We start from the raw sequence: 26,255 nt of genomic DNA, 5'->3' as shown, positions 1-26,255 counted from the left end.
CGGGCGGCGCGGCGGGCGCCGGCTTGGAGAGCGAGGTGCGCGACAGACTCGAGGGGGGGGGGGGGGGGAGCCGTCCCTCGACCTCTCCTCACCTCGCTCCTGCCTCGATAGACGCGCTCGTCGGGCCTGCTCTGCGACCACACCAAGCAGCAGCGCACGCCCTGCCCTGCCCCGCCAGCCTCGCCCCGGCCCACGCCTCCCACCTCGCGCGAGCGGCTCGTCCTCGCGTGATGTCCACGCATTTCCAGCTCGCCCTCGTCGTGGTCCTGGCGTTGATCGGCAGTGCCCAGGTGCGTCCACACCCCTCCCACCTTCTCCTCCCACGCCGCACCGCGCCCCTCGACGCGTGAGCGAGCCGGAGCTCGAGCTGACCTTCCTGTGGGCTCCTCGTCCCCGCGGTCCGCATGCAGGCAGTCCTCTTCATCCCGCGACAGCCGCCCATCGCCTTCTTCTGGGCCACCGCCAACGACTCGGTCAAGACGATCCCGCAGTGCGGCACCTTGCAGGTCTTCACCACCCCCTCGCCGACCACCAGCGTCCAGCCGGTCGGCCCGTTCTACTTCACGGCCGCCGCACAAGGCTACGTCCCCGAGACGCAGCTCGTGACGCAGCAGATCGGCGGCGCGTTCAACTGGACCGCCAACTATGCCGTCGTGCGTCCGCGCTCCCTCTTCTCTCCCACCCGCGTCCCCGACCTGACCTCCTCTCCTGTGGCCACCTCGCAGGGGACCCAGCTCCTGTTCGCCATGACCGACTCGGCCAACAACTCTGGAGGAGCAGTCGACGGCTGTGCGTCCTCTCCCCTCTCTCTCTCGCGCGACGGTGGGGCTCTCTCGCTCGCAGCACTGACCTCGTCTCGGCCCCCACGCAGACACGGTCATTCCCGGCTCGGACAGCTGCGAGCTCAACTCGGCGTCCAACTCGCCTGCATGGCTCAACGTCGCGACCTACCCGGACAACAACCCGTGCAGCGAGATCGACTTTGACCTGACGGTCGGCAAGGCGCCGTTCACCGTCTCGATCCTCGTCCCGCAAAGCGGCGCCTACCTGAACGCCACGGGCATCGACAAAAAGTCGTTCACCGTCAAGAACATCGTCCCGGCCGGCCAGTCGTACAACTGTACGCACCCGCTCGCTCCTCTCCCTCGCACTCGAACCCTCCCTGACTTTTCGCCTCGACCGCTCGCAGTCTGGGTCACCGATTCGGAGGGCGCGTCGTCCTACACCTCGTTCCCTCGCACGTCTCAGCTCAACCAGTCCAGCTGCAGCGAGGCCGTGCGACCGGGCGGCGACTCGAGCACCTCGGTCGGCACGGTCGTCGGCGCCGTCATCGGCAGCGTCCTCGGCGCGCTCGTCATCGCCGGCGTCGCGTGGTGGTTCGTCCGCCGACGAAATCGGCAACGCGCCGAGCGGTACCGACAGCAGCCGCCTGCCGCGACGAGCGAGTTCCGCACGGCCGACGGTCGGGCGCCGCTCGTCGAGCCGTTCCGGATCCCGATGGCGGGCGCCGCAGCAGGAGGAGGAGCCGCCGCCGGCGACACGTTCGACGACCACAGCCCGAACGCCGACTCGTTCGAGAAGGGCCTGTACCCGCTCTCGCCCGACCAGCACTACCGCCGAGACGGTCCGCCGAGCGCCGGCGTCGTTCCCGCACCGCCACCTCCCTCGCACCTGTACGACCCGAGCGCGCACCCGTACGGGCACGCCTACGACCCGTACGACCACGCGAGCTACACGGCGACGGCGGCGTCGGCGAGCGCAGCAGGTGGGCACGGCTACGACCCGGTCGCGTCGTCCTCGCCGGCCGACACGACCGAGTACCTGTCGCCGTCGTCGGCGCCGGGCACGTCGTACCTCGGCGAGCACCAGCAGCACCAGCAGCACGGCGTGCGCGACGACGCCGAGGCGCCGGCGGGCGATGGCACGGACGGGCTCGCGCACCCAGGCGAGTTCGAGTACCGGCTGCCCGGCGAGAGCCCGACAGGGCCGGCGGGACCGCCACGGCCGTGGGCGCAGCAGCAGGGCGCCATGCCGTACGGGCACAGGCCATACTGAGACGAGGGCGGGCCCTCGTCGAGGCCAATGCGGCGCGCGCTCTCCCGGCTGGCTCGGTCGTGCGGCGTCCCTCTCGCTCGTTCATCGCCTCTCTGTACATCCACCTCTCCTCACTCTTTCTCTCGCCTCGAGCGCTGTCTTGTCCCACCACCTCGCCCCCTCCCTCCCTCCTCTCGCTGTTGCACCTCCCCTGCCCCCTTTTGTCTCGACTAGATCCTCCGTGCCTCCGTCGCGACTCGTTCCAGATAGACCTGCATCGTGTACCAGTGCCGCTACGTTGTGCGCTTCCCGAGAACCAAGCTGTGTCGAGTTGTGCGGGGCGGCCGCAACCACGAGACGAGAGCTCGCAGTCGAGTGATCCGCTCTTGCTCTCTCGACACAGCTCACCCACCTCCGACGGGTTCGAGCACAGCATGTCAGGCTACGCCATGCTCCCGACAAGCTCACACGAGGGCTCGTCGGCGTACGCGCCCTCGCCCTCGTCGTCGCACCGCCCCTCGTCGCCCTCATCTCCCTCGGCCCTCACGCGCGCCCGCACGGCCCTGCACGCCCGCCTGTCAAACTCGCCCCTCTCGAGTGCACTCGACTCGCTCAAGCCCCGCACCGTCCGCCTCGGCGCGTACGCCCTCGCCGCCCTCGTCCTCGTGTCGCTCGCGGGCCTGTCGCTGCGCAGCGGGACCAGCGGCGCTGCGGGAGGCGGGCTGCGGCTCGAGAGCCCACTCGCAGGCGAGAGTGCGCGGAGCCAGTGGGGCAGCTACAGCAGTTGGGCGGACGGCTGGCTCGGCGGGTCCCGGGCGGGAACGGGCGGCGGTGGTGGGGCAGGAGGCCGGTCCCGCGCGCAGAACGAGCGGTTGCTCGACCCGCCGCTCGAGTTAGACGCCAAGTCGGGCCTGCTCATGCCGCCAGAGGTGTACCCGGCGGCCCTCAACCCGTGCGTCCCCTTCCACCCTCGTCCTTCCACCTCGTCGTGCTGACTTGCTCCCTCCCTTTCTACAGGTTCAAGCGGGCCAATGCCGCCTTTGTCGCCCTCGTGCGCAACAACGAGCGCGAGGCGATGCGCAACTCGATGCGGCACCTCGAGTCGCGCTTCAACCGGCGGTACAACTACCCGTGGGTCTTCCTCAACGACGAGCCGTTCGACGACGAGTTCAAGAAGGGCGTCCGGTCCATGACGAGGAGCGAGGTCCACTTTGGTGCGTCGAGTCGATTCTCGAGATGTCCCACGAGCAGGAGCCTGACGACGTCGTCGACCGTCCGCAGAGGTCATCGCCAAGGAGCACTGGTCGTACCCGTCCTTCATCAACCAGACGCACGCCGCCGAGGAGCGACAGAAGATGGTCGACGAGCACGTCATTGTGCGTCCCGCTCCCTATCTCTCTCTCTCTCTCTCTTCCTGAGCGGGAGCTGACTTTGCCCCGTCGACCTTCCCAAATCCCCTTCCCGCCCCTCTCTCTTGCAGTACGGCGGCAGCGAGTCGTACCGCCACATGTGCCGCTTCAACTCGATGTTCTTTTTCCAGCAGCCGATCCTCGAGAACTTTGACTGGTACTGGCGCGTCGAGGTGAGCCCGCTCGAGGTGGACCTGAGGCCGCTCCCGTTCGAGCCCCCTACTGACTCTCTTCTTCGCCCCTGCAGCCCGGCGTCGAGTACTGGTGCGACATTGACTATGACCCGTTCGTCTTCGTGCGTCGCCTGTTCCTCTCCTTGCCCTCGTCGTCGATGTCGTCCTTGCGAGCCTGACCCACACACTCTCTCTCGCTCGCCGCAGATGGAGGCCAACAACAAGGTCTACGGCTTTGTCATCGCCCTGTACGAGTGTGCGTCGTCCTCTCCTCGAGATCTACGGCGAGCGACGCATTGACCCTGTTCCTCCCCTGCGCGCACAGACCGCCGCACGGTCGAGACGCTGTGGGACGTCACCAAGGAGTTTGCCCGGCTGCACCCCGAGCACATCGCCGACAACAACGCGATCCGGTTCCTCGTCGACGAGCCGGGCAAGGGCCTGCAGGACGGCGAGTGGAACAACTGGTGCGTCCGCTTCTCCCTCGACTGCTCGTCGGCGCCCAGGTCCTGACCAACTCTTTCCCTCCTGCGCCGCAGCCACTTCTGGTCCAACTTCGAGATCGGCTCGCTCAAGTTCTGGCGCAGCAAGCCGTACATGGACGTGCGTCCCGGTCTCGCACCCCCTCCCTCTCTCCCTCGTGCGGCCGCTCACCTCTCTCGCCTCGCGCAGTATGTCAAGTTCCTCGACGAGAAGGGCGGGTTCTTCTACGAGCGGTGGGGCGACGGTACGTCCCTCTCTCTCCCTCTGCCCTGTCCGGGCGTCGAGCGAGCGAGCGAGCGAGCTGACCCTCCTTCGGACCCGCAGCGCCCGTCCACTCGTTCGCCGCCGCTCTCTTTGTGCCGCAGGAGCAGATCCACAACTTCTACGACATCTGTGCGTCGTCCCGAGCTGCCTGTGCGGGACCAGGGCGGGCGCGCTGGGTCGGCGCTCGAGCTCCTCGTTCAGCAACCACTGACAGCCTCTTTCGCGTCCTCGCCCGCAGCCTACCGCCACAACCCGTACAGCACCTGCCCTCGTGCGTCGCGCATCTCTCTCTCTTTCCTCCCTGAGCGGCATCCACTGACCGAGCCCCTCGTCGGCCCACTCGCAGAGAACCGCAAGCTGTTCCACGACAACGGCAAGTGCGAGTGCTACCCCGAGAACAGCTTTGACCTCGACGGCTACTCGTGCGTCCCTGCGTCTCTCGCCTCTGCGTCTACGTGCCCTCGCGAGCGCGAACTGACCTTGAGGACGACGTCCATCTCGCGCGCAGCTGCATGCGGTGCGTCCCTCTCCTCCTCTCCTTCTCCTCCTCCTCGTCCTCGGCCCCTTTCACCCGCTTGAGCACCTCGACTGACACTCTGACTTGTCGCGCAGGCAATGGTGGCGCTCGGCGGGCAAGCCGGCCTACTACGAGTGAGGACGACGACGGCGCGGTCGAGGACAGGGCGGGCGAGAGCGGGACGGCCAAGCGGCATAGACAGACACTCGCTGCATTACAGACTAGGTATCCATCGCGCTTTGTGCGGCCGACGCCGAGAGCAAGCTCTGCGAGAGCGAGAGGCTCGTGCACGACTGCTTCGCGAGCGGGTCCGAGGAAGCGCTCGTCTCTCTTGCTCTCTCGCTCTCCTCTGTGCAGCCCTCTCACTCTCAGAACGAGACACGCGTGATGACGAAATGCGACTTTGGCTGCTTGATCATGCGAGGAGGCGAGTGGTGGGGCTTGGAGCAGGGTGCTCTACTGGAGGAAGGGGAGCGACGCGATGGCCTTGTAGCTCGAGAAGAGGAACATGGGCAGGAAGCCGAGGTACTGGAACACTCTGTTGCGAGGGAGGTACGAGGCGAGGACGTGAGTGAGTGCGACAGAGGGCGAGACGCAGATCGAGGGACGGGAGCGAGAGGGAAAGGAGGGGTTTGGACGTACCCGCGCTGGCGCTTGGCCGGGTCGCCCGACGAGTAGCCGGCGATGTAGGCAAAGCGACCTGTGTGTCGACGAGTACAACGCTAATCAGCCCCTGCATTCCCGAGCGAGAGGGAGGGGACCGAGAGGAGCGAGACGAGGACGCACCGGCGAGCCAGACTGCGCCGCCGACAGCGGCGTAGCGCGGGTGGTAGAGGCCGGTGTGGAAGAGCCTGTGACGTGCGGGAGAGGGACGTGCGAGAGAGGGACGTGCGAGAGAGGGTCAGTGTTGCCGAAGAAAGGCTCGACGAAGGGAACGGCGGGACGCACGACAGCAAGAAAACTGGGAGATTCTCGAGCGTGTTGCTGTGGGCACGCTGGGCGCAGTCTGCGTGCGGGAGGAGCAAGGGTCAGCGGCGAGGGAGGAGGGGCGCGAGGGACGAGGGGCGCGAGGGCAAGAGCGAGAGCTGCGGACGCACTGAAGATCTTGGCCTTGACGTCGCGCTCGGCGACAGCGTTCTCGGCGTAAGGCGCAGGGTCTGCGTGGAGGGGTGTGCGGGTCCGCTGTCAGGTCGAGGTTCGAGGTGGAGGGAGTGGGGCGCACACTTGACACCGGCGGCCTTGCGGGCAGCCGAGACCTTGATGGTGGCGTACTGGAGGACCGAGTAGACGCCGACGGTGCCGACTGCGACGACGTAGGCGTAGTCGGCGGGGAGAGAGAGGAGCGACATCTGGGAGATGACGACGAGGGCGAGTGGAGGGAGGACGTGGGAGGGCAGGGCGAGGTCAGTGTGGGTTCGACGCAGGGCTGGTGGAGTCGACACGCACAGCGACAAGCTTGTTCGAGGGGTTGGGGAGGAGGGAACGACGAGGAACAAGGTGTGGATGATCCGGCCGACGACGAGCTCCTCACTCGGCTCATTGCGCACCTCGTGTGCAGCGTGTACAGCTCGCACACGGCTCACTCGACCCTCCCAACCTCGCTGTGCGTCCCAACTCGCTCCCCTCCTCGTCGCCGCCTCCTCGACGACGCTCATCCAAGGGGCTCTACCTCCACAGATCGCGCTCGACCACCACCAGCACCGTACAGCTGCGCCATAGCGACACGCACGGCGCATCGAGCCTCGCCACCATGGAATGGGACGGCCCGCGCACCCAGCCCTCGTTCGCCACCCCTTCGATCCCCGCCCTCGAACGCCGCCTCGCGACAAACAGCCTCGCGACCCAGCTGTACCGCGCACTGCGCCTCGCCTGGGTCGCCATCACCTTCCCGCTCCACCTCTCGCTCGTCGCCCTCTCGGCCGTCCCGATCCTCCCCTCGCTCCTCCCCGACGCCCTCCGACTCCCCGGCACAGACCAGGGCTGGACCCTCCCGCAGCGCGTCGTCTACCCGCTCCTGCGCCGCCTCATCTGGGCCGTCTGCGACGTCGGCTCGCCCGGCACCCTCACGCCATCGGACGCGAGGGCCGTCCCCTGGTGGGCTCGAGCCCTCGAGGACTTTACGGTCCGCGTCGGCGGCGCCCCTCACGTCGCCGTCGAGGTCCACGACGTCGCGCTCCCCGAGCAGGCCCGTCGAGGTGGCTGGGTCCGGGGCGACGTGCTCGACCCGGCAGGCGTCGTCGACTTTGAGCCCGTGCCGAGCTTCTGGTTCGAGCGCGACGAGGTCACGGCGTCATCGTCTCGGCCGCGCGAGGTCTCGCCATCGTCGAGGTGGAGCGCGAGGGACAAGCACGAGCGGGTGATCATCTACTTTGTCGGCGGCGGTTTCGTGTGAGTCCTCCCCTTCTCACGAGCCCTCTTTCCTCCCTTCCCGCGTCTCTCCGACTGTATCACTGATGTCGCCCCGCCGTTCCGCAGCACGGGCAATCCGTCCGAGGGCAGTCGATGCTTCAAGCTTGCGCGAGAGACGGGCCTGCGAGTTGTCGGTGCGTCTGCCCGTTTCGCGACCTTCTCAAAATGCGGTCGGTCGCTCACCCTCTCCTTCTCGCAGGCGCAAACTTTCGCAAAGCGACGACGCCGTCGCAGGCTTTCCCGGCTGCGCTCCAAGATGCGCTCGCCGTCTATGCGCACGTCGTCCTCGAGCTCGGGTACGGCAAGGTGCTTCTCGCGGGCGATTCGGCCGGCGGGTCCCTCGCCCTCATGCTCACGCAGTACCTCGCCACCCTTCCTGCCTCGTCCTCGTCCCCGAACCCGATCATCCTCCCGGCCGGGCTCCTCCTCATCTCGCCCTGGTCCGACCTCACCGCCTCGACCTACGCCGCCGCGTCGCGCTCCCGGTTCGAGGACGACATCATCTGCGCCTCGATGGCGACCAACTCGATCCGGTCGTTCCTCGCACACGTGCACTCGCCGGCGGTGCGCGACGCAAAAGGCGTCGTCGTCGAGCCCGACAGCGTGTTTGCCCGAGGCGCCGAGCACCCGTTCCTGTCGCCCGCCCTGCCGGGCGCGCTCCCCTCGCTCACGCGCACGGCGCGCGCGTACCTCGACACGGCGCACGAGCGCGACGGCGGCGACGCTCGCACGTCGCGCAGGTCGCCGCTGCGCATCTTGGTCACGACCGGGTCAGCCGAGCTGTTCCACCTCGAGGTCCTCCACCTGTTCGACAACCTGCGCTCGGCGTCGCGCGCCGCCCTCGTCGACGGTGGCGCGACCGGCGGGGGCAGCAGGACGAGGGGCACGAGCCGCCGCGAGCCGTTCGAGGTCAGCCTCGTGAGCGAGGGCGGCGAGGTGCACGCGTTCCCGCTCGTGCCCGAGTGGGTCAGCCCGGCGGCCGGACGGGCGTTTGAGCGGATCCGGGACTGGGTGCGCGAGGGTATCGAGCGGGACGGGCGCGAGCGGTAGACGACGCGAGGGAGAAGAGACGAGGCAGAGAAGGTAGATTCTGGGCCGCCTCGAGCGGCTCGTTCTCGCTTTTGTAGACTAGCATGTGCATTGCTGTTGTAGCTGTCGTCTCTCGCGGCGAGCTCTGAGATCTGAGCGAGCAAGCGAGAGAAAGGCGAGACTTGGCTGCGGTTCCCGCCCTCGACGTCGTCGCCGTCTCCCCTCCCCTCCCTCCTCCCCTCACGAGCCAGCGCGCACTTCCACCAGCTTCGACAGGACCAGAGCAAAAACATGGGTGAGTCGCCGGCCTCGCGCTCTGCCTCCCCCGCTTGCCTCCAACGTGCCGCGCGACCGCCCAGCCGTGACGCGCGAGCTGACCTCGTCCTCGACACAGCCCCTTCTACCAGCGCACAGCGCCAGCAGTCGGACGAGCAGACCCCCCTCATCGGCGGTGGCCGCAACGGCCGCTCCGAATCGCACTCGTTCCACGTGAGCCCGCCCCTCTCTCTCTCCCCTCCATCTCGGCCAAAAGGTGGGGACGGCGACGACGACGGCCTGCGCGAGCGTCCGCAGGCGCTGAAGCTCTACAGCCACTGACTGTCCTAGATCCCCAACGCACACCCTCGCCCTCTGTCCATCTCGCCCGGCCCCGACGACAACTCGTCCCCGTCTCCTCCAAACGGCAACGCCTCGTTCCCCGACCCTCGCCGTCCCGTCTTTCTCGGTGGCCGGTCCTCGTCCTCGTCGCACATCCAGGACAACATCGGTGGCGGTGGCGGCTCGCACGGCGGCGCGCCCACCGTCCTCCAGAGCCTCAAGAACTTCATCTTCTCGGGCTGGCTCAACCTCCTCCTCGTGTCGGTTCCCCTGTCGTTCATCTCGCACTTTGCCCACTGGGGCTCGACGGCCGACTTTATCATCTCGTTCATCGCCATCGTTCCGCTCGCGTCGCTCCTCGGCGATGCGACCGAGCAGTGCTCGCTTCGGCTCGGCCAGACAGTCGGCGGTCGTACGTCCTCCTCTCTCTCTTCTTTCCTCCCTTTTGCGACCTGGGACTGACTCGCACAACTCTCTACAGTCCTGAACGCGTGCGTCGCACCGTCCAAATCCCTCGCCTGGGTCCCGACGGCGGCCGGAACTGACCTCGAGATTTGTTCCCTCGCGCGCGCAGCACGTTCGGCAACGCCGTCGAGCTCATCGTCGGTGTCCTCGCCCTCAAGCGTGGCGAGCTCCGCATCGTCCAGACGTCGCTCCTCGGCTCGATCCTGTCCAACCTCCTCCTCGTCCTCGGGTGCTCGTTCCTCGTCGGCGGCCTCAAGTTCAAGGAGCAGCAGTTCCAGGCGACGGCCGCCCAGGCCTCGTCGTCGCTCATGGTCCTCGGCACGGCGACGCTCGTCATCCCCGCCGCGTACCGCGCCAACCAGCTCGACGGCTCGCTCAGCAACGACGGGCCGGGCGTCCTCACGCTCCTCGACGACTTTGGCAAGAAGACCGACATCTCGGGCCTCCTCAAGCTGTCGCGCGGCACCGCCATCGTGCGTGGATCTCTCTCGTTCCGGTGGTGTGTTGCGCGGCCACGTCGTCCTGACGCACCTAGTCGTACTTTTCCTCGCGCAGATTCTCCTGTTCTGCTACGGCGCCTGTGCGTCCTCGCCTTCTCTATCACTCTCCCACACTCGCGCAGCGTCCTGACGTACCAGCCCGCAGACCTCTACTTCCAGCTGCGCTCGCACCACTACCTGTTCCAGGCCGAGGCCGACGACGATGAGGAGGAGGCCAAGATGAACATGCCGACCGCCGTCGGCGCCCTCGTCGTCGTCACCGTCATCACTTCGTTCTGCGCAGACTACCGTACGTCCCGCTCTCGTCGCCATTGGGCTCGAGGCGCCGCTCGAGCCGCCTCGATCTCTCCTCGGCGCATTGCGCGTGACCTGACCTCTCGCCTCTCCCGCAGTCGTGGGCGCCATCGACGACTTTGCGACCGACTTTGGCATCCCCAAGGCCTTTATTGGCCTCATCCTGCTCCCCATCGTCGGCAACGCCGCCGAGCACGTCACCTCGGTCTGGATGGCCGGTGCGTCCCTGTTCCTCTTTCTCTTCTCGCACGAGCCAGTACTGACTCGTCTCTTCTCTTCGCCTGCAGCCAAGTGCGTATTGTGCCCGTGTCGTTGTGCTCGAGGAAGAGCGACCTACTGACCTGCCCTCGCTCGCTCGCAGGGGCAAGATGGAGCTCACGATTGGCGTCGCCATCGGCTCGTCGATCCAGGTGCGTCCTCGCTCGCCTTTCTCTCTTTCTCTTCCTCTCAGACGCACGGGTTCACGCAGCTTCACCTGCGCGCAGATCGGCGTCGGCCTGATCCCGATCCTCGTCATCGTCGGCTGGATCATCAACCAGGACCTGACCCTCTTCTTCGAGTGCGTCCCGCCGTTCTCTCTCGTGCGACTCGTCTCCCTCGAAAGGACCGACGCACTGAACTCGTGCGACCTCCCGCAGGAACTTTGAGACGATCGTGCTCTTCGTCTCGGTCCTCCTCGTCGACATTCTCGTCGCCGACGGCAAGTCCAACTATCTCGAGGGCCTCCTCCTCGGTGCGTCCCAAGCCTTCCTCTTTTCTCTCTCCTCTCGCGCGTACGTCGAGCCTGACGACGAGTGCCTCTCGCAGTCGCGTTGTACCTCGTCATCGCCCTCGCCTTCTGGTTCACCAAGTAAAACCTCTTGGCGCTCCCTCCCCGTCGACCTCCCCAGTCTCTCAGACCCGTACTAGCGACGTCCCGATGCACCTTTTGCCTAATCGCCCTCGCGCGTCGCCCTCATCCTCCCCTCGTCCCCTTCCTTCTTTCCCCTTTCCTATCTCTCTCTCGCCCTCTCTTTTTCTCTCTCGTCGTCACGGGCGTAAACCCGAGCCCGCCTGTACCACTATGTCGTCGAGGAGGAGCGTATCTCGAAACCGTCGCTCGCAATGCATTCTGTCGAGCGTCGTCCCTGAGTCGGCGAGGAGGAAACGTGACTTGGGAAGGTCGCCCTCTCGAGAGGCTCTCGCTCTTTCTCTCTCGCTTTCCGGCTCTCGGCTGGCTCAAAATAAAGTCACTTGCACGGCACAGCTGTCCTCAGGCTTCTCCCTGCCTCCACGTCCCGCCTCGCGCGCCGACTCTCATCCTCGTGCGCCGCTCAAACACCGTCATGCTGTTGTTCGAGTCGTGCATGTCCCACAGGCGCTTGCCCGCCGACTTGACGCTCGACATGGGCGGTCGCTGCGGCTGCGGCTGCTGCGCCTGCGGCGGCGGTGCGGCGGCAAGAGCGGGCTCGAGGAGGTGCGCCATCGAGCGCGGGCCCTCTGCCGACGGGCCACGCCGGATGCGCTTGACGAGTGCGACGTGAGGAGGTCCCGTCGAGGATGCGGTCGTCGAGGAGGAGCGCGAGAGGGCGGGCGCGCTCGGCGGGGCGGGAGGCGGACGAAGGAGGAGAGGAGGGTACGTGCGCAGGCGCGCCATCAAGGAGGAGCGGCCGACGTTGAGCGCCGGCGGGACCCAGTGCGTGTACCTCGGAAGGTCGACGATCGGCGGGCGGTTGAACCACCGGGTCGTGCGCGCCGGCGGCGGGAGGACGCGCGAAGGAAAGTACGCCTCGGCGAGCGGACGGCCGATTCGGGGCGCCTTGACGGGTGCGGGCGGCGGCGGTGGTGGTGGACGAGGTGCAGGTGAGGGAGGACGAGGCGGTGGGGCCAATGCGGCGGAAGGTGCGGCCTTGACGAGGGGAGGAAGGCGGCGCGGCGCGGGGAGAGGTCCGTGCGCGAGGCGGCCGTCGACTTTGACGACGATGGCGGCCTTGGTTTTCGAGACGACGCGATCCATCAGGCTCACTGCGACAGGAGCAATGTCAGGGACGAAGGAAGGCGACAAGGCGAGAGGAGGGCGCACTAGTTGACGATGCAGAGACGCGGACCTGCTCGAGCGGCCGGCTCGCGACGACGACGGGCGGCACCTTGGGGTACATGCCGCGCAGGTCGAGCAGGAGCTTGACGACCTTGCTCGTGTCGAGCGCGTTGGCGTGCCCGGCTTGGACGAGGTGCTCGATGCGGCCGACGAGCTCGGAAAGCGAGCGTCGGTGAAGCCGCGGTTCTTTGCTCGACCACGCGGCGAGCGTCAGGCGCTCGCGGTTCTTGGCCGGCGCAAGGGCCTGCTCGAGCCATTTGACGAGGCTCTGGTCCTCGATGGACGTCCACGTCTGGCCCGAGCCGCTGTTGCGAGGGATCCGAGCGCGCAGAGCTGTTGAGGAAGGAGAGAGTCAGGCTCGGGCCTCTGCGACGGTACGAGGGAGCACGAGGACGCACGGATAGAGCAGAGCGGAAGAACTGGACTCGTCCACTGCGCCTCGAGGCTCGCCAGAGCCCTGCCCTTCCAGCCCTCGGCTGCCATCGCCCGTTTGACCGACGTCCAACCCTCGCGACCGTGAGCGACTTGCGCGCGTCGCAGAGCGGCGGTCTCGGCAGGGGACCAGGCAGGCTCGCGCCGACGAACTTCTGTCGGCAGAGAAGGTGGTGCGCTCACGCTGCGACGGCGAGGAGGCGGCGCGAAAGGCGACGAGCTGCGACTCGACGCGGAGCGGGACGGCGACGGTGAGGCGGGGATGGACGCGTCACTAGCGTCGGGGCTTTGGTCGAGCTTCTCGGCAGCATCGAGGAAGAGCCGTGCCACGTCCATGGAGGTGCCACTCGACCCAGCGAGGCGAGGAGAAGGGGGAGAGAAAGTTGCGCAGAGCGAGGGCAGCTCCCGCGAAAGCGGGCGTTCTTCCTCGAGCCCTGGTCCGGGAGCTTCCGCTACGACGATCTGGATCCCGGGTGCGCAAAAGACGCGACACTCGGGGCGTACACGAGCGACGCGATGCGTTCCAGTCCCGCTTTGCTGCTCCAAGTCCACAGCGCGCTCGACTCGTGTACAGCTCGACAGATGCTTTCTTCCACGCTCGAGATCCACAGCGAAGCAAGGTCTGAACGCTCGCCATGCCCGAGTTGGCGGTGCGACAAGAAAGCGAGCAAGTCGAACTTGAGAAGGTCGCGACGAGGAGAAGCGGTCAAAGCGTCGTCGGGCGTCGCCTCTCAAGTTCTCTGCTGCTGAGCTGAACGTACTTCCGAGACTGAAAGTACTGAGTTACACGACGAACCTCGACCCGCCGAGGTCCCACCGCAGCCCTTGCGCCCGCTCGAGCGCGCCCCCTCCTCCCCTCCCCTCGCTGCGCGACCTGCGATGCCGCGGCCCTGCCCGAGCTCAGTCCCCCCACTTCTCGTGCTCCCCTGCACCGTCTCGACCGAGGGGCCGCCGCGACATCGTTGCCGACCCGTCCTCGAGCGTGCCGGAGCCGACCGCCAGGCGACGACGCTTTGCCAGCGTGGGCGAGGCGGGCGTAGGCGCAGGCGGACCAGTCGCGAGTGTCGAGTCGAGAGGAGGAGTGCTGAGGACCGGAGGTGTGGCGGCGACGTGTCGGCTCGTCGAGAGCGAGGTTGTCGGGTCGACGGGCTGAGGAAGGCCCGGCGACTGTGCCGGGACGCTCGAGGCGGCGTCGGCTGAGGGGGAGGAGTGGAAGGGGGGATTGAGAAGACGGCGAAGATGGGGCGGGAGGGGGTGAGAGAGAAAGGGCAAGGGAGAGCGGGCGAGACGAGGAGGAAGCGGGGGTCCGTGCGAGTTGACGAGCGAGTCAGGGATCGGCGAGGGGCTACGCATGGCCGAGCGCGCTCTGTCTGCGCGACAGGAACGAGGGAGAGTCAATAAGGTCCGGCCGTGAAGGAAAGCCGAGGTTCGAAGAGGAGGGACGGACCTGCTCCCTCCTGAAAGGCCGGGCTCGCCGAGCCCTCCTCGAGCGACTCGTCCTCCTCGACGGCAGACGCGCGCGACGGCTTGTACTTGCGGGTGCGACCGGCCGACCTGCGCAGGTACGACAGGCGCAAGCTGAGGGCATGCCGGGAGCGCCCCGGGACGCGGGCGGCCTCGCGCACCCAGTCGACGTTCTCTGCGCCGCGCTCGTCGTCCTCGCAGGCGTACTCGTCGCCGATCTTGAGGACCTCGCGGTCCTCCTTGGGCGTCCAGTCGCCGTAGAGCAATTCGGTACCTGCGCAAGAGAGCGGCCGAGTAAGCGCGACGTTCGGGACGAGGAGGGGCGGGAAGAGACGAGAGAGAGCGAGAGGGAGCGCACCGGTTTCCGCCGTCGCCTTCAGCTTCTCGAAGTGCTTCTGGACCGCCTTCTCGCTGCGCTTGTACCCGGCGGCGGCAAGCTCCTCGACGACCGAGGCCCACCTCCGGCCGTGCTGCTCCGCCGCGCGCTGAGCGAGCGCGCTCTCCTCGTCGTTCCACTGGCGATTCTTGGCCTGCACCTGGCGGCTGTCGCGCGTTGTGTTGGCCGAGCTGCGCGACGAGGTAGAGCTTGATGAGGCCGCCGCCGACGGCACGACGGGCGGTCTCGGCCGCAGGACGCGCTTCTGCGGGATTGTCGACGATGCTGCCGGGACGGCGACGAGACGCCTCAGTGGGCCCGGGAAGTCGAGCGAGGCAGGTGGTTGGCGAGGGCGAGGAGGGGCGAACGCGGGCGGTGCGACGTCGGCGGGGCGACGGCTGCCAGCTGGCGGCTTGTCGCAGCGCCCGCTCGCCATGCTCGTCGAGTAAGGCATACTGGGCGACGAGAGAAAGAGAGCGAGGTGGAGGATGGCGGCTCTCGACGGACGATAGGCAGACCGGACGGTCCGCGGACGAGGGAAAGGGGCAGCGAGGAGCGTGCGGCGTCGGGGAGACGCCGAGGAGGCCGGGTCTCGACATTTCGCCGTCGAGAGGACGAGGAGAGAGAAGCACAAGCCAGGCGACGGACTCGCGGCACGCTGTCGAGGCTGATAAAGACAGAGGCGCTCGCCGCCTGCACCTCGTCTATTCTTCCTTGCAGAACGACTGAAGCAGCTCGACAAACTCCTTTGGCCGCTCGGCGTGCACTGCAAGAAGACCAGGCGTCAGTTCGCGGTCTTGGTGGAGGTGTAGAAGGCTCAGAGAGAGGCGGGACGCACCCCAGTGACCGGCATCGAGCGTCTCGAGCCGCGAGTCGGGGAAGAACTGCTTGATGATGGGGATGTTGCGCGAGTTGATGTACTTGCTCTTGGCCCCTGCGGTCGAGAGGGCGAGTCGAAGGGTAAGTGCGGGCCGGGAAGAGCCGCTCGAGAGGGAGAACACGCTCGCGACTCACCCTTGAGGAAGAGCGACGGCTTCTCAAAGACCCTCTCGCCTGGCGCGTACGGGAAGTGGCCGATCTCGTCGATCGCGTTGCGGAGGAAGTGCAGGGGCAGGCGGAACTTGTATGGCGAGGAAGGGTTGGCGCGGTCCATGTTCGTGAGGAGGAACTGGCGCACGCCGAGGTCCTGCGAGCGAGCGCAGGATCAGCCCCAGTCCGTCGACTCGCTCGACAGGGAAGGATCAAGAGGACGTGGACGTACAGGCTCAGTCTTGGCGAGGATAGCGTCGGCGTCTTTCCTCGACATGACCTGCGCGTCGTCGATCGCCTTCATGGCGTCGAGGTACGCCTGGAACTCGGGCGAGACCTTGCCGACGCCAGGAGCGATGTCGACGACTGTCAAGGGGAAGAGGGACGAAGATGGTCAGGAGGAAGACTCGCATGGGTGGGTCAGAGAGACAGAGAAGGAGGACGCACCGACGAGCTTCGACAAAGGCTCGCACCCGCCGAGCGCCAGCGCCATCGCGACCTTGCCGCCCCTGCACACAGAGAGATGTCAGTTCTCATCGCTCGGTACGAGAGGAACGAGGGACGCACATCGAGTGCCCGACGACGACGCAGTCGCTCAACCGCTCGCGCTGCTCGATGAACGCCTTGACGTCGGCGGCGAGGTCCTCGTAGCTGCACTCGCGCCTGTGCGGGCTCGCACCGTGGTTGCGCAGGTCCTGCAGGGCGGGCGGCGTACGTTAGCTCTGCGTGCGACGAGGTCGGCCCCGCACCCGAGGTCGAGGAGGGGAGGACGAGAGGGAGCTCACGAGGGTGTAGATGTCGCGCTCGAGCTTGGCAGCCATACCCTTGGCGAGACTGCGCCAGTTCTGCTTGCTGCCGTACAGGCCGTGCAGCACGACGAGCGGTGCTCGCGACGAGCCCGAGCCGGCTGATGGCGCCTGCTTCTCGAACGAGAGCTCGACGGGGACAGGCGCCGTGGCGAGCGTACGGCGGCTGGCCGGTGCTGCAGAGCGAGCTGTGGTGGCGATACGCCCTCCTCGGAGCATGGTGGGCGAGGTCGACGGGGTCGAACGGTCGGGCGAGGAGGCAAGCCGTCTTCCTCGTGCCGAAACCGAGTCTGGCTTGCCCCACTCGAGTCGCACAGAGCCTCTCGCACGTCGAGACGCAGAGCACGGCACGCAGATTCGCAATTGCAAGCTCGCTAGACACGCACAGATTCTGCTCTCGACCGGCGAGAGCCAAGTCCGACCTCCTCGCTCGCGCCGAACCCGCTCTCACACCGGCTCGCTCTGCAGAGCCGCCTGCATGGCCGCCTCGCGGCGCGGCGACGACTTCGAAGCCCTGCCCGGCGCGCGAGGCGAAAGGCGCTCGGCGAGCGACAGGCTCGGCGCAGTCAGACTCGGCGCGCTCGTCGACGACGACGACGGGCTGTGGTCCGGCGGGGGAGGCGTCGAGAGCGAAGGACGCAGGCCGAGTCGTGCGGCGAGGGGAGGTGTCGAAGGAGGAGGAAGGGGCGAGAGGCGACAGACGAGAGGGGCGTCGACGGGGACGGTGGTCGAGGAGAGGCGCGCCGCGAGAGGAGGGCGATCGCCCGCTTCAGGCGCGACGATGGCTGCGAAAGAGCTTGAGGGTCCGGGCGCAACGACCTGCACCAGGCTCGAGGCGGACGACGAAGCGTGCGCAGCGTCGAGCGCCTCGACTGCGGCCGCGCCAAGAGCGACCGTAGGTGCTTTAGGCGAAAGCGGCGCCGTCAAGCGCTCAGATTCCTCGCGCTCGGTGGCTCGAGTCGACGAGCTCGAGTCAGTCTGACTGAAAAGGTCCTCATCGGCTCGTTGGAGCTTGGGGGAGGACCCCGACGGCGGAAAGGCGGCAGCGACGGGAAGATCGGCGACGACAGGAGGGTCTGCGGCGGCAGAGCGTGTCGGCGAGGCGGTAGCGTCGCTCGGCGAGACTTGAGTGACGACAGGTTCCTCTTGAGGGAGCTCGACGGGAAGCTCTGCTGCGAGAGCCCGCGCCGGCTCGAGCGCAGATGATGCCGGTTCAGGTTCGACAGGGCTGCGCGGCGCGCTTGAAGGTGCAGGAGGCGAGCCAGGCTCTTGATGCGCCCGCTCCAAGGGCTTGTCGACGACAGGTGCGGCCCCTGCCGCCGCGACGCCCGTATCCGTCCCGGGAGCGTCGGCCTCGGTCGCCGCCTCGTCGACGTCGACGTCCATCTCGAGCCCTTGGCCAACAGCTCGGCCCGGCTCGACAGCAGGCTGCTCGAGCCGCTCGTGCGTCTGCTCGTCGCCCATCTCGATGTCCTCCTGCTCCCGCACCTCGTCCTGCTCGACAGCAGTCCCAAAGAGCTGCGCCGCCTCGACCATGGCGCAGTCGAGCTCGTCGGCAAAGTCGGACAGCGCGATGGCGTCGACACGAGGACCCTTGACGTCGTCGGCGTCGCGCGGTGGCGGCAGGTGAAACGACCGTGCGGCGGCGAAGAGCGAGGTCGAGATGGCGACGTCGTCGTCGTCGTCGTCGTCGAGCGGAGAAATAGGCGAGTCGAACGGGTCATCGACGCTTGTTGACGATGGTGAAGCAGGCGAGGCCATCGAGGCGAAAGGATCCGCGTCGATCAAGGGCGAGTAGGGCGAGAACGGCTCGAGGTAGAAGTCGGCGTCGACGTCGCCCGGGGCGAGGTCGGCCGTTGGCCGAGTCGGGAAGCTCTTGCTGTTCGACGCCGGTGCGCGAGAAGGCGTTGCCAACGAGGCGGGAGCGTGCCGAGCCGAAGAAGCCGCGAGCGTGTCGTCGCCGCGAGATGCCCGACGCGACGCCGTTCCCCTCGAGGGGACCTTGTCGTCGGCGATGCCGCCGAGTCGGCTGGCGAGCGACGACGTGTCGGAGCGCCAGGTGACGGGCGGGCGCAGGGGCGGTTTGCGGCCGTGCATGACGTACTCGTAGTCGAACCAGCCGGCTCGCCAAAACGACGGGGCGCCCGGCGGCGGATCCGGGCCCTCGCCGAGCTCGCCGACGACTTGCGTCTGGGCGCTCGCGACGGCCGCTGGGTCGAGGACGATACCGTGCTGGCGGCGGAAGGACGGCGAGAGGTCGGCGAACCGCCAAGGGGACCGGGCGGCCTCGGCCGACGGGAGGTGGTGCACGACGAGCCCGTTGGTCTTCCAGTAGCGCTTGGCGTCGAGCTTGATCCATTGGTCGAACGCGTCGCGGTCCTTGGCCGACGAGAAGAGGAGCTCGAACCCGCTCGACGACGGCTTCTCGGCCCAGGCGACGGCGTGGAAGCGCCACACGAACGCGTCGTCCGACATGTCGAGGACGTTGAGGCCTTTTGGGCAGCGGACCCAGGCGAGAGTGGCGGGAAAGAGCGAGTCGAGGAGGTGAGGCGGGACCCGGTCGGACGGCGCGACGGTCTGCTGGGATCTCGGCGATGAGCCGGGATATCGGCAAGGGTCTGAGGAGGAGAGGAGAGGCAGGACGCACCTCGTTGACGTGCTTCACCTTCTGCCGCTTCGGGCTCCCGCCTCGCGCATCCACCCCTGCTCCCTCCTCCCGCCGCCGCTTGACCGCCTCGTCCGCCTCCCTCGCCATCTGGTCCTCGCTCGCCCTCCTCTCCTCCCTCGCCCTCTGCTCGCACTCGTTGCGCCACAGACCCTCCCGCTCCTCGGGCCGCACGTCGCCCCACTGCCACCTCGGCCTCACGCCGCTCAGGAGCGCTCCCGCCCACAGCGACCACTCGCCGCCGCCGCCGATGCTCGACGGGACGCGCAGCCCGTTGAGGTGCGCGTGCGCCTCGGTCGCGAGCGCGGACGAGGGAAAGGCGATGTAGGCGCTGCGCGCCACGACGGTCGAGCTCGGCGTGGTCGCGGTCGAGGCGATAGGCGTTGAGGAGGGAGCGTTCAGGATCGACACGAGGGGAACGAGGTGCGGCGGGAAGAGCGCGAGGAGGTGCGGGATGGTCGGGACCGTGTCGGGCGGGAGGTACAGGATCTCGAGCGCGTGCAGAGGGTCGTAGACGGACGGCGGGAGCGGCTCGTCGAGAGCAGGGAGCGGCGGGGGAGGTGCTAGTGCCCTCGAGATGCCGGGCGACGACGGGTTGTGCGAGGGCCCTGCGAGACCGCCGCCGCGAGGGCTCGAGGCGCGAGGCAGGAAGCGAGGCGCGCTCACGACGGCCGGCAGGAGCTCCTCGCCGCGTTCGAGAGCGATGGTTCGCCGGCGCCAGAACACGCGCTCGACCTCCTCGTGCGGCGGGACCTGGATGTCGTCGCGAAATTGGAGGAGGAGGACGTGGTGGGTCGGCAGGGCGGCGAGGTCGTCAAGCGACGGGTCGAAGTCGAGCGACGCGAGGTGAAAGTCGTCGGCGGTGTGCGTGCGCGGTGGAGGAGGTACGACAGGTGCTGGAGGCATCGAAGGCGAGAGTACGACGTCCTGGAACTGTGTTGGGCAGGCGAGTGAGCGTCCTGAACAGGTCCACGGAGAGTCGACGAGGAGGCTGAGGACGCACCTCGCTCGTCAAGCGCATGTAGTCGCCTCCTCCACCCTTCTGCTGGCCCTTGATGAATTCGACGATGCCGCGCTTTTGCGCGTCGAGCCGGAGCGTCTTGAAGTTCTGGTACGAGCCCGACTTGTAGATCTGGGGCGAGATCTTGAGGAGCTCGACGCCGACGCTCGAGCAGGACGGCGGGTTCTGCTTCAGGGCGACGGTGCGCACGGCTTGGACGAGCGGGACGAACACCTCGGGGACGGCGCCGCGCGACGGCGCCGCGGGAGGAGGTCGAGGAGGTCGAGGAGGGTGACCGGTGCCGGACGCCTCGACGCCACGATGGCGGCGGTTGAGCCACAGGTACCGCGCCCTGTCGACGACGGCGTCGAACCCTGGCTCGTCGTTGTCGAGGTGGAAAGGGACGAGGGCGAGTTCGAGAGACGACCGCGCCTCAAGCGGGTCGAGGGCGAACGTGAGCGGGTGCAGGTGCGCGCGCTGCAGCTCTGTCGCCGCCATGTTGCTCAGCCGTGCGCACTCTGGGCGGCACAGAGGCGGGCGAGGTGTGTGTGCGGAGCCAACCCTCTCGCGAGATGATCCCGCCCGCTCAGTTCCGGCAGAGCAGGCTGGCTACGCTCTGTGGTCCGGTTCTGGCACGCAAGCCACTCTTCAGCCTCGTCCCACTCCGTGCAAGCCCCACCCCTTCCCGCTGTGGGCGTTCCCTGCCGTCTCTCCTCCTGTCCCTCGCTTCATCTGGTTTTGCTTCGTCCTCGAGTCGCACTGCTTCTAGTAGCTCTTGCGTCCACTCGAGCTCTCCGAGACTGTCTCGCTTCCGAATGCGCAGGCTCGCTCCCGGCTGCTAGTGCCAGAGGCTGCCGAGCGTGCGCGCCTCGCGCCGGCGGAACAGCTTTCCTCGCTCTGCACGGCTCTCACGGCATGCTGAAGGACGTCAAGGCATTGTAGTCGTTGCTACGAGGCAGGGTAATGATATGGAATGGGCGCGGCACGGTAAAGACGAGGTCGCGAAGAGGGAGGACGAGGGAGAGAGAGAGAGCGTCACCGGCCGCACGGACCGAGGCGGCACGGCGGCACAAAGAGGTGCTGCTCGGACGAGAACCCGCACCGCTCGCGCCCGCACGACGGACCGCGAGGGCAAAAGTGGCCAAAGATGCTGTCGAGAGGGCGTCGTCAGAGCTGGTCCGAGGGACGAGGAGAGAGCGAGACGCACCAGTCGTCGCCGTCGGGGCACTGCAAGCCGTGCTTGATCGCGTTGCAGACGTGATGCTGCAGGTCATGAACGAGAGTCAGCCGCACGTCGAGGAAGAGGCTGAGGAGAGAGAGGACGAGAGAACGGACCTTGGCGCCACGACGCATCTCGTCGACCTGCTCGGGCGACAGCTCGTACCGGTGCTCGTACCGGCAGCGAGGGACGTCGCACAGGCCTTTGAGGTAGTGGGCGTTGCACGGCGGGACGAGCTGCTTGCTCATCGGCACGTCGGGGTTGATAATCGGGGCTGGGCGAGCGTGCGGCGGGCGCGGGAGGTGAAGGAGGCGGCGTGCCTGGCTGAGCGAGGCGACAATCTGCGTGAGCGACTGAGTCAGTCTCGGACGAGCTCACGCTGGCCTGAGGAAGAGAGGAGAGGACCTGGGACGCACCTGGACCCGTCCTTCGAGCAGCTCAGCTCCGCCTCTCGTCCTCGCCTCGTCACGCTCCCTCTCGACCCGGTCGAGCGCAACCGCCAACCGCCCCACCTCCTCCTCGAGCGTCTCGCACCGGACCCGCCACGCCGCGAGCGCGACGTCCGCCTCGCGACGCTCCTTGAGCAACGCGTCGACGAGCGCGCTCGAGCCCGTGCCGGCGCCCGCACTCGCACTCGTGCTGGTGCCGATGGGCGCAAAGGCGCTGCTGCACGAGGCGATCGACGAGGGCGTCGTCGAGGTGCTGCCCGACCAGGACGAGTCGGACGAGTCGCGGCGGAACGCGCCGAGGACGGGCGAGATCAACGCCGGCGAGTAGAACGACGCGGTGCTGCTGCTCGAAGGCGCGCCTTGGCGTGTCGTCGGGTCGGGGTTGGCGAAGAAGCTGAAGTAGGACGCGTCGGCTGGGAGCATCGCGACGCAGAGAGAGGCAGAAGCGGAAGCGAGAGAAGGGCGAGCGAGAGAGAGAGCGCGCCGGGGCCAGGGGCTATCTTGGCGCAAGACGAAGGCCTGCGAGGGCGCGAAGGCTCCCGTAGAGCTCGCGCTCTAGCGAAGGTTGGCGTTGCGAAGAGCGAGGAAGTCCACTCGACGCGGTACAGGGGGAAGCGCCCGAGGCGAGAGACGCAGCGAGGCCGAGTACCGAGCGCCAGCAGCTCTCGCACTCGCCGCTCGACGTCGAAAAGAGAGTCCAAGCGACGAGGCGCACGTCATGCAGTCGAGGCCCGGATAAAGTCGACAATCTGCTCGAGGTACGAGTCGGGAAGGGCGTGACGGGCGATAAAGGCGGCGGCGGTGGCGTGCGGGTCGTCTGACAGGACGCAATATGTCGGTCAGTAAGGGAAGAGAACATCAAGGGGCTTGGGGACGAAGCTCGTAGCGAGGAGGAGGAGAGGGAGGAAGGGAGAGGGAGGGAGCGACGCACCGTCGAGATTGTACGGCAGCTCGAGCGGCGGCTCGTCGTCCTTGACGTCGATGCGGAACACGTAGTCATACTCCTTGCCCTCGTGCTGCATCTTGGTCGGCGGCGGTGGCGCCGGCGCCGCATCCTCGCCCGCAGCCTCGGCCTGCTGCACGACCTCGCCGAGCTCCCCCCATTTGGACCCGTCCCACTGCGTGCGAGGACACTCGTCAGTCCCAGGCGTATTGGGAGAGAGTGAGAGAGACGCACCTGATGGGCGACGACGATCTCGTCCCGCTTGACGAGCTTGACCTCGCCCTCGCTCGAGCCCGGCTCGTCGAGGACCGCCGGCTCGTGCACGACCGGCCGCTCCTGCTGCGGCGCCCTCGTCGCTCTGTGTGCCGCCACATTGTCAGACATTGAAGGGTGAGACGATCGGCGAATACGAGGGAGAGGGAGAGGAGGAACGCACCGACGTTCCGCCAGGCGCATGTCGTACTCGCCCTGCGTCGCCTCGTCTGCGGCACGCGCCGGGTCACGCGTGAACAGCCACACCATGTTGTCCGAGCACCCGCAGGCGAGGTCGCCGTTGGGCAGCGTCGCGAGGGACCACACTGCGGGGCGAGGGGGTCAGTGCGCGGCTTGACGAGGAACAGGAGGGCGAGGGACGCACCCGAGAGCGCCGGCACGAGCACCTCCTGGTCCCGCTCGCCGTCCTCCTCGTTCCAGACCGAGATGATGCCGTCCTCGCCCGAGCTCGCGAGGCCGCCGCCGGCGCTCGACGGGATCGTCGCGAGCGAGTAGATGAACGAGTCGTGCGTGCCGAGGACTGTGAGCGCGTTACCGTTGCGGTAGTCCCACACGCGGATCGTGCTGCGACGGAGATAGAGAGTCAGTCGCGTCGCCGGGAAGAGGGGGAGGATGAGGCGCACGCACCCGTCGTTCGAGGCGGACGCAAACAGGGTCGAGGTCGGGTCGCCGGGCAGAAGCTTGGCGAGGGCGCGTACAGGTCCTTGGTGGCCCTTGAAGACGAAGCGCACGTCGGGGCCGGAGAAGAGGCGGATGCGCGAGTCGGCAGAAGCTGCGGGTCGGTTGGGAAGGTCAGTCGGCCGTCGACAAGTCGACGAGCTATTCGGGAGACGCACCGGTAAGAATAGCGTCCTGTTCGCCCTCGAGCACCATGACGTCCCACACTGCCGCCTCGTGCTCGACGAGCACCCTCGCACACGTCCACGCCTCGTCGCCCTCGCCGTCCCGCTCGCGCCGCACCCACACTCGCGCCGTGCCGTCCCAGCTCGCGCTCGCGATCGTGCGCCCGTCGGTCGAGCAGTGCAGGGCGCACACGTTGTGGGCGTGGCCGAGGAGGGTGTGGGTAGGGGTCGGTGGAGCGTCGGGCGCGAGCGAGAAGAGCTGGATGAGCGAGTCGGTGCCGGCGGTGGCGAGGAAGCCTGTGGGCGAGAGTCGTCAGGACACTCTCGCGAGGCTGGAGAAGTCAGGGAGACGCACCGTGCTGATCCGGTTCGCTCGGGTCTGCGGGCACGGACGAGACGGCGTTGATGTAGCCCTCGTGGCCGTCTCGCCAGACGCGCTCCTCGGCCCAGCTGCCGCCCTTGTCGCCGTCGCCGCGCTCTCGGGACCAAGCCCTGGCGGTGCCGTCGCGCGAGGCGGTAAAGAGGCGGGACGGAGAGGTGGACGAGGCGACGGCGCGGACGTCGTTCGAGTGTCCGCGCAGGAAGGCGGCGAGGCGATACGGCGGCGGGCGGGATGGCTCGCCGCTGGGTGAGGGATGGGCTCGAGGTCGTTGCGTCATGCTGGTGGGAGGACGAGGCCGTGGAGCCGAGGAGGAGGAGGACGAGGGGGAGCGAGAGCGGCTAGGTGGGTGGCGACGGGCAGGGCGGCGGTGCGGGCCTGCTGCTGAGGCTGTCTGTGCCGTCACTGTGCGGGTAGCTGGGCGCAGGGCGAGGACGAGAGGGTTCGAGGTCGAGGTAACGACACCGCCCCGCTCGCCGTCACCGTCCTCTGCCCCCTCCAACCTCGCACACCCTGTGAGTGCTCTCACTGTCCGGCTAGACCTACTTGCACTGACCTCTGGACTACACAGCCGCACCCTCGCCTAAACGCGCCCCGTCCCCGACCCGCCTCAGCTCGTCTCGAACCTCATCATCATGTCGGCCGCCGCTCGTCGCATCACCAAGGAGTACGCAGAGCTCCAGCAGGACTTCCCGCCTCACGTCACGGCTGCACCCGACGAGAGCAACCTCCTCCACTGGGTCCGTCCCCCTCACCCTCTCTCCTCCTTCCTCCCTGCCCCGCAGCGGCCGATCCCTCCTTTCAACTGACCCGCGCACACGACTCGCCTGGAACCGCAGACCGGCACCATCACCGGCCCGCCCGACTCGTCCTACAAGGGTCCGTCCCCTCTTTCCTCTCGTCAAAGCCACACTCGCTCACCTCGCCTCGGACAGGCGGCAAGTTCAACATCGACATCACGTTCCCGACCGAGTACCCGTTCAAGTGCGTCCTCCTGCCACCTCCATCGTGACGAGCCAGCCCTGACGCCGAGCCCCACACAGGTCCCCGACGGTGCGTCCGCCTCTCCCACCTCGCCCGACGATGAGCCTCTCCTGACCCTGTCTCCCTCCTCGTCCGCTCTCTAGGTCAAGTTCGTGCGTCAGACTCTCCGTCCTCTCTTCGAGATGTCTATACTGACGGTTGGAGCCACCCAGACGACGCGCATCTACCATCCGAACGTGACGGACGACGGCGCAATCTGCATCGGCCTCCTCAAGGCGAGTTCTCTCGCCCTCTCGTCCTCCTCAACGCGCCCTCGCCGACGAGCTCCTCCACACAGTCCGAGGCATGGAAGCCGTCGACCAAGATTGAGCAGAGTGCGCCCTCTCGTTCCGCCTCGAGCCGAACCGCCGCCTGACTCTCTCCCCTCCTCCAGTCCTGCGCGCCCTCGTCCAGCTCCTGCAAGAGCCTAACCGTGCGTCCTGCGTCCTCCCGGTCCTCTCTTCTCTCTTTCAAGCCCCGGCACTGACTCCCTCGTCGCCTGCGTAGCCGACGACGCCCTCGTCGCGTCCATCGCCGAGGTGTACAACACGGATCGCGCCCAGTTCACCAAGAACGTGAGTCGTCGCCAGTCTCTCTCGTGTCTGCTCTCTCGATCCATTCACTGACTCTCGTACTCGTCGCGCTGCTCGCAGGCCCAGGAGTGGGTCAAGAAGGTGCGTGCGCGCTCTCTCGTTCCTCGTTCCGGTCCTCGTCGAACGCCAGGGCTCACTCGCCCTCTCTCCCCGCCGCAGCACGCCACGTGAGACTTCTCGACTCGACGAGCGCCTCCCGAGCCTCCCTCTCGAGCTTGTACACACTCCTCGCCGTCCCCGTTTTGCACCCGCACCGTCAATATAGAACTTATGGTAGGTACAGCACTGATTGACATACTTTCCTTAATTAGAATTAGGGAAGGTCGACTAGGGGGATGTGAAAGTCCTATCTAGGTCAGTTAACCTCGGAATGATCATAAGCATTTATTGGCAGTGAGTCGTAGGGTGATAAAGGTCTTATGACAAGAGGGAAACAGCCCAAACAATGAGTTAAAGTCCCAAAGCTATTGACAAGTGAAATTAAGGAAGTATGTAACCTAATACAGCCATG

The 26,255-nt window shown here is 67.3% G+C and overlaps 10 protein-coding genes across 10 annotated transcripts; 4 read left to right on the top strand and 6 right to left on the bottom strand.

The window, feature by feature from the left end:
* Nucleotides 1-230: 230 nt before the first annotated feature.
* Nucleotides 231-2,055, top strand: RHOBADRAFT_53058 (uncharacterized protein; the record flags this gene model as incomplete). The annotated part of the gene is made up of 5 exons (XM_018416643.1): nucleotides 231-290; nucleotides 411-653; nucleotides 726-789; nucleotides 872-1,120; nucleotides 1,190-2,055. 5 exons carry the CDS (start codon nucleotides 231-233, stop codon nucleotides 2,053-2,055), a joined length of 1,482 nt encoding a protein of 493 aa, XP_018272112.1.
* Nucleotides 2,056-2,468: 413 nt separating this feature from the next.
* On the top strand, nucleotides 2,469-5,018 carry RHOBADRAFT_43501 (glycosyltransferase family 15 protein; the record flags this gene model as incomplete). Its single annotated transcript, XM_018414233.1, has 14 exons — nucleotides 2,469-2,986; nucleotides 3,052-3,248; nucleotides 3,316-3,410; nucleotides 3,515-3,616; nucleotides 3,691-3,738; nucleotides 3,824-3,872; nucleotides 3,942-4,083; nucleotides 4,156-4,219; nucleotides 4,289-4,343; nucleotides 4,424-4,492; nucleotides 4,602-4,634; nucleotides 4,710-4,785; nucleotides 4,872-4,880; nucleotides 4,976-5,018. 14 exons carry the CDS (start codon nucleotides 2,469-2,471, stop codon nucleotides 5,016-5,018), a joined length of 1,500 nt encoding a protein of 499 aa, XP_018272111.1.
* Nucleotides 5,019-5,336: 318 nt separating this feature from the next.
* Nucleotides 5,337-6,229, bottom strand: RHOBADRAFT_43500 (uncharacterized protein; the record flags this gene model as incomplete). Its single annotated transcript, XM_018414232.1, has 6 exons — nucleotides 5,337-5,418; nucleotides 5,523-5,580; nucleotides 5,667-5,731; nucleotides 5,829-5,886; nucleotides 5,978-6,037; nucleotides 6,103-6,229. 6 exons carry the CDS (start codon nucleotides 6,227-6,229, stop codon nucleotides 5,337-5,339), a joined length of 450 nt encoding a protein of 149 aa, XP_018272110.1.
* Nucleotides 6,230-8,569: 2,340 nt separating this feature from the next.
* Nucleotides 8,570-11,100, top strand: RHOBADRAFT_26299 (uncharacterized protein). Its single transcript, XM_018412741.1, has 9 exons — nucleotides 8,570-8,613; nucleotides 8,713-8,807; nucleotides 9,075-9,327; nucleotides 9,468-9,881; nucleotides 10,026-10,169; nucleotides 10,273-10,396; nucleotides 10,536-10,584; nucleotides 10,660-10,733; nucleotides 10,813-11,100. Exons 1-9 carry the CDS (start codon nucleotides 8,610-8,612, stop codon nucleotides 11,081-11,083), a joined length of 1,428 nt encoding a protein of 475 aa, XP_018272109.1. The 5' UTR covers nucleotides 8,570-8,609; the 3' UTR covers nucleotides 11,084-11,100.
* Nucleotides 11,101-11,426: 326 nt separating this feature from the next.
* Nucleotides 11,427-12,734, bottom strand: RHOBADRAFT_43498 (uncharacterized protein; the record flags this gene model as incomplete). The annotated part of the gene is made up of 3 exons (XM_018414231.1): nucleotides 11,427-12,178; nucleotides 12,237-12,584; nucleotides 12,650-12,734. 3 exons carry the CDS (start codon nucleotides 12,732-12,734, stop codon nucleotides 11,427-11,429), a joined length of 1,185 nt encoding a protein of 394 aa, XP_018272108.1.
* An 849-nt stretch (nucleotides 12,735-13,583) lies between these two features.
* RHOBADRAFT_43497 (uncharacterized protein) lies at nucleotides 13,584-14,977 on the bottom strand (the record flags this gene model as incomplete). Its single annotated transcript, XM_018414230.1, has 3 exons — nucleotides 13,584-13,879; nucleotides 14,131-14,421; nucleotides 14,506-14,977. The coding sequence occupies 3 exons, from the start codon at nucleotides 14,975-14,977 to the stop codon at nucleotides 13,584-13,586; spliced, it is 1,059 nt and encodes a 352-aa protein (XP_018272107.1).
* A 207-nt stretch (nucleotides 14,978-15,184) lies between these two features.
* RHOBADRAFT_66321 (uncharacterized protein) lies at nucleotides 15,185-16,601 on the bottom strand. Its single transcript, XM_018418936.1, has 7 exons — nucleotides 16,338-16,601; nucleotides 16,120-16,247; nucleotides 16,000-16,061; nucleotides 15,785-15,918; nucleotides 15,538-15,709; nucleotides 15,362-15,457; nucleotides 15,185-15,289 (listed from the first exon to the last, which is right to left on the bottom strand). Exons 1-7 carry the CDS (start codon nucleotides 16,575-16,577, stop codon nucleotides 15,228-15,230), a joined length of 894 nt encoding a protein of 297 aa, XP_018272106.1. The 5' UTR covers nucleotides 16,578-16,601; the 3' UTR covers nucleotides 15,185-15,227.
* Nucleotides 16,602-20,941: 4,340 nt separating this feature from the next.
* On the bottom strand, nucleotides 20,942-22,141 carry RHOBADRAFT_64883 (uncharacterized protein). The gene is made up of 4 exons (XM_018418604.1): nucleotides 21,659-22,141; nucleotides 21,359-21,583; nucleotides 21,231-21,286; nucleotides 20,942-21,173 (listed from the first exon to the last, which is right to left on the bottom strand). The coding sequence occupies exons 1-4, from the start codon at nucleotides 22,112-22,114 to the stop codon at nucleotides 21,059-21,061; spliced, it is 852 nt and encodes a 283-aa protein (XP_018272105.1). The 5' UTR covers nucleotides 22,115-22,141; the 3' UTR covers nucleotides 20,942-21,058.
* Nucleotides 22,142-22,392: 251 nt separating this feature from the next.
* Nucleotides 22,393-24,408, bottom strand: RHOBADRAFT_53053 (uncharacterized protein; the record flags this gene model as incomplete). Its single annotated transcript, XM_018416642.1, has 8 exons — nucleotides 22,393-22,508; nucleotides 22,623-22,809; nucleotides 22,869-22,992; nucleotides 23,071-23,212; nucleotides 23,272-23,471; nucleotides 23,535-23,679; nucleotides 23,744-24,046; nucleotides 24,105-24,408. The coding sequence occupies 8 exons, from the start codon at nucleotides 24,406-24,408 to the stop codon at nucleotides 22,408-22,410; spliced, it is 1,506 nt and encodes a 501-aa protein (XP_018272104.1). The 3' UTR covers nucleotides 22,393-22,407.
* Nucleotides 24,409-24,763: 355 nt separating this feature from the next.
* RHOBADRAFT_43493 (uncharacterized protein) lies at nucleotides 24,764-25,915 on the top strand (the record flags this gene model as incomplete). The annotated part of the gene is made up of 11 exons (XM_018414229.1): nucleotides 24,764-24,868; nucleotides 24,968-25,007; nucleotides 25,064-25,112; nucleotides 25,172-25,181; nucleotides 25,256-25,264; nucleotides 25,325-25,348; nucleotides 25,450-25,486; nucleotides 25,546-25,584; nucleotides 25,659-25,726; nucleotides 25,805-25,825; nucleotides 25,904-25,915. The coding sequence occupies 11 exons, from the start codon at nucleotides 24,764-24,766 to the stop codon at nucleotides 25,913-25,915; spliced, it is 414 nt and encodes a 137-aa protein (XP_018272103.1).
* Between the last annotated feature and the right edge of the window lie 340 nt (nucleotides 25,916-26,255).

This window comes from Rhodotorula graminis, assembly GCF_001329695.1.
Source record: "Rhodotorula graminis WP1 unplaced genomic scaffold RHOBAscaffold_5, whole genome shotgun sequence".
Classification (NCBI taxonomy): Eukaryota; Fungi; Basidiomycota; class Microbotryomycetes; order Sporidiobolales; family Sporidiobolaceae; genus Rhodotorula; species Rhodotorula graminis.
Note: the sequence above shows the minus strand (reverse complement) of the source record. Positions and strands in the feature narration are given on the sequence as shown.

Coding starts and splice junctions, on each gene's coding strand:
- RHOBADRAFT_26299 (XM_018412741.1), top strand. Junction 10,170..10,272: donor TTCGTTCTGCGCAGACTACC/GTACGTCCCGCT, acceptor CCTCTCCCGCAG/TCGTGGGCGCCATCGACGAC. Junction 10,397..10,535: donor TCGGTCTGGATGGCCGGTGC/GTCCCTGTTCCT, acceptor GCTCGCTCGCAG/GGGCAAGATGGAGCTCACGA.
- RHOBADRAFT_66321 (XM_018418936.1), bottom strand. CDS start 16,577: ATGCTCCGAGGAGGGCGTATCGCCACCACAGCTCGCTCTGCAGCACCG. Junction 15,919..15,999: donor GCCTTTGTCGAAGCTCGTCG/GTGCGTCCTCCT, acceptor TCCCCTTGACAG/TCGTCGACATCGCTCCTGGC. Junction 15,458..15,537: donor GCCGTCGCTCTTCCTCAAGG/GTGAGTCGCGAG, acceptor TCTCGACCGCAG/GGGCCAAGAGCAAGTACATC.
- RHOBADRAFT_64883 (XM_018418604.1), bottom strand. CDS start 22,114: ATGCTCCCAGCCGACGCGTCCTACTTCAGCTTCTTCGCCAACCCCGAC. Junction 21,584..21,658: donor TGCTCGAAGGACGGGTCCAG/GTGCGTCCCAGG, acceptor TCGCTCACGCAG/ATTGTCGCCTCGCTCAGCCA. Junction 21,174..21,230: donor TGCCCCGACGGCGACGACTG/GTGCGTCTCGCT, acceptor CCCTCTCGACAG/CATCTTTGGCCACTTTTGCC.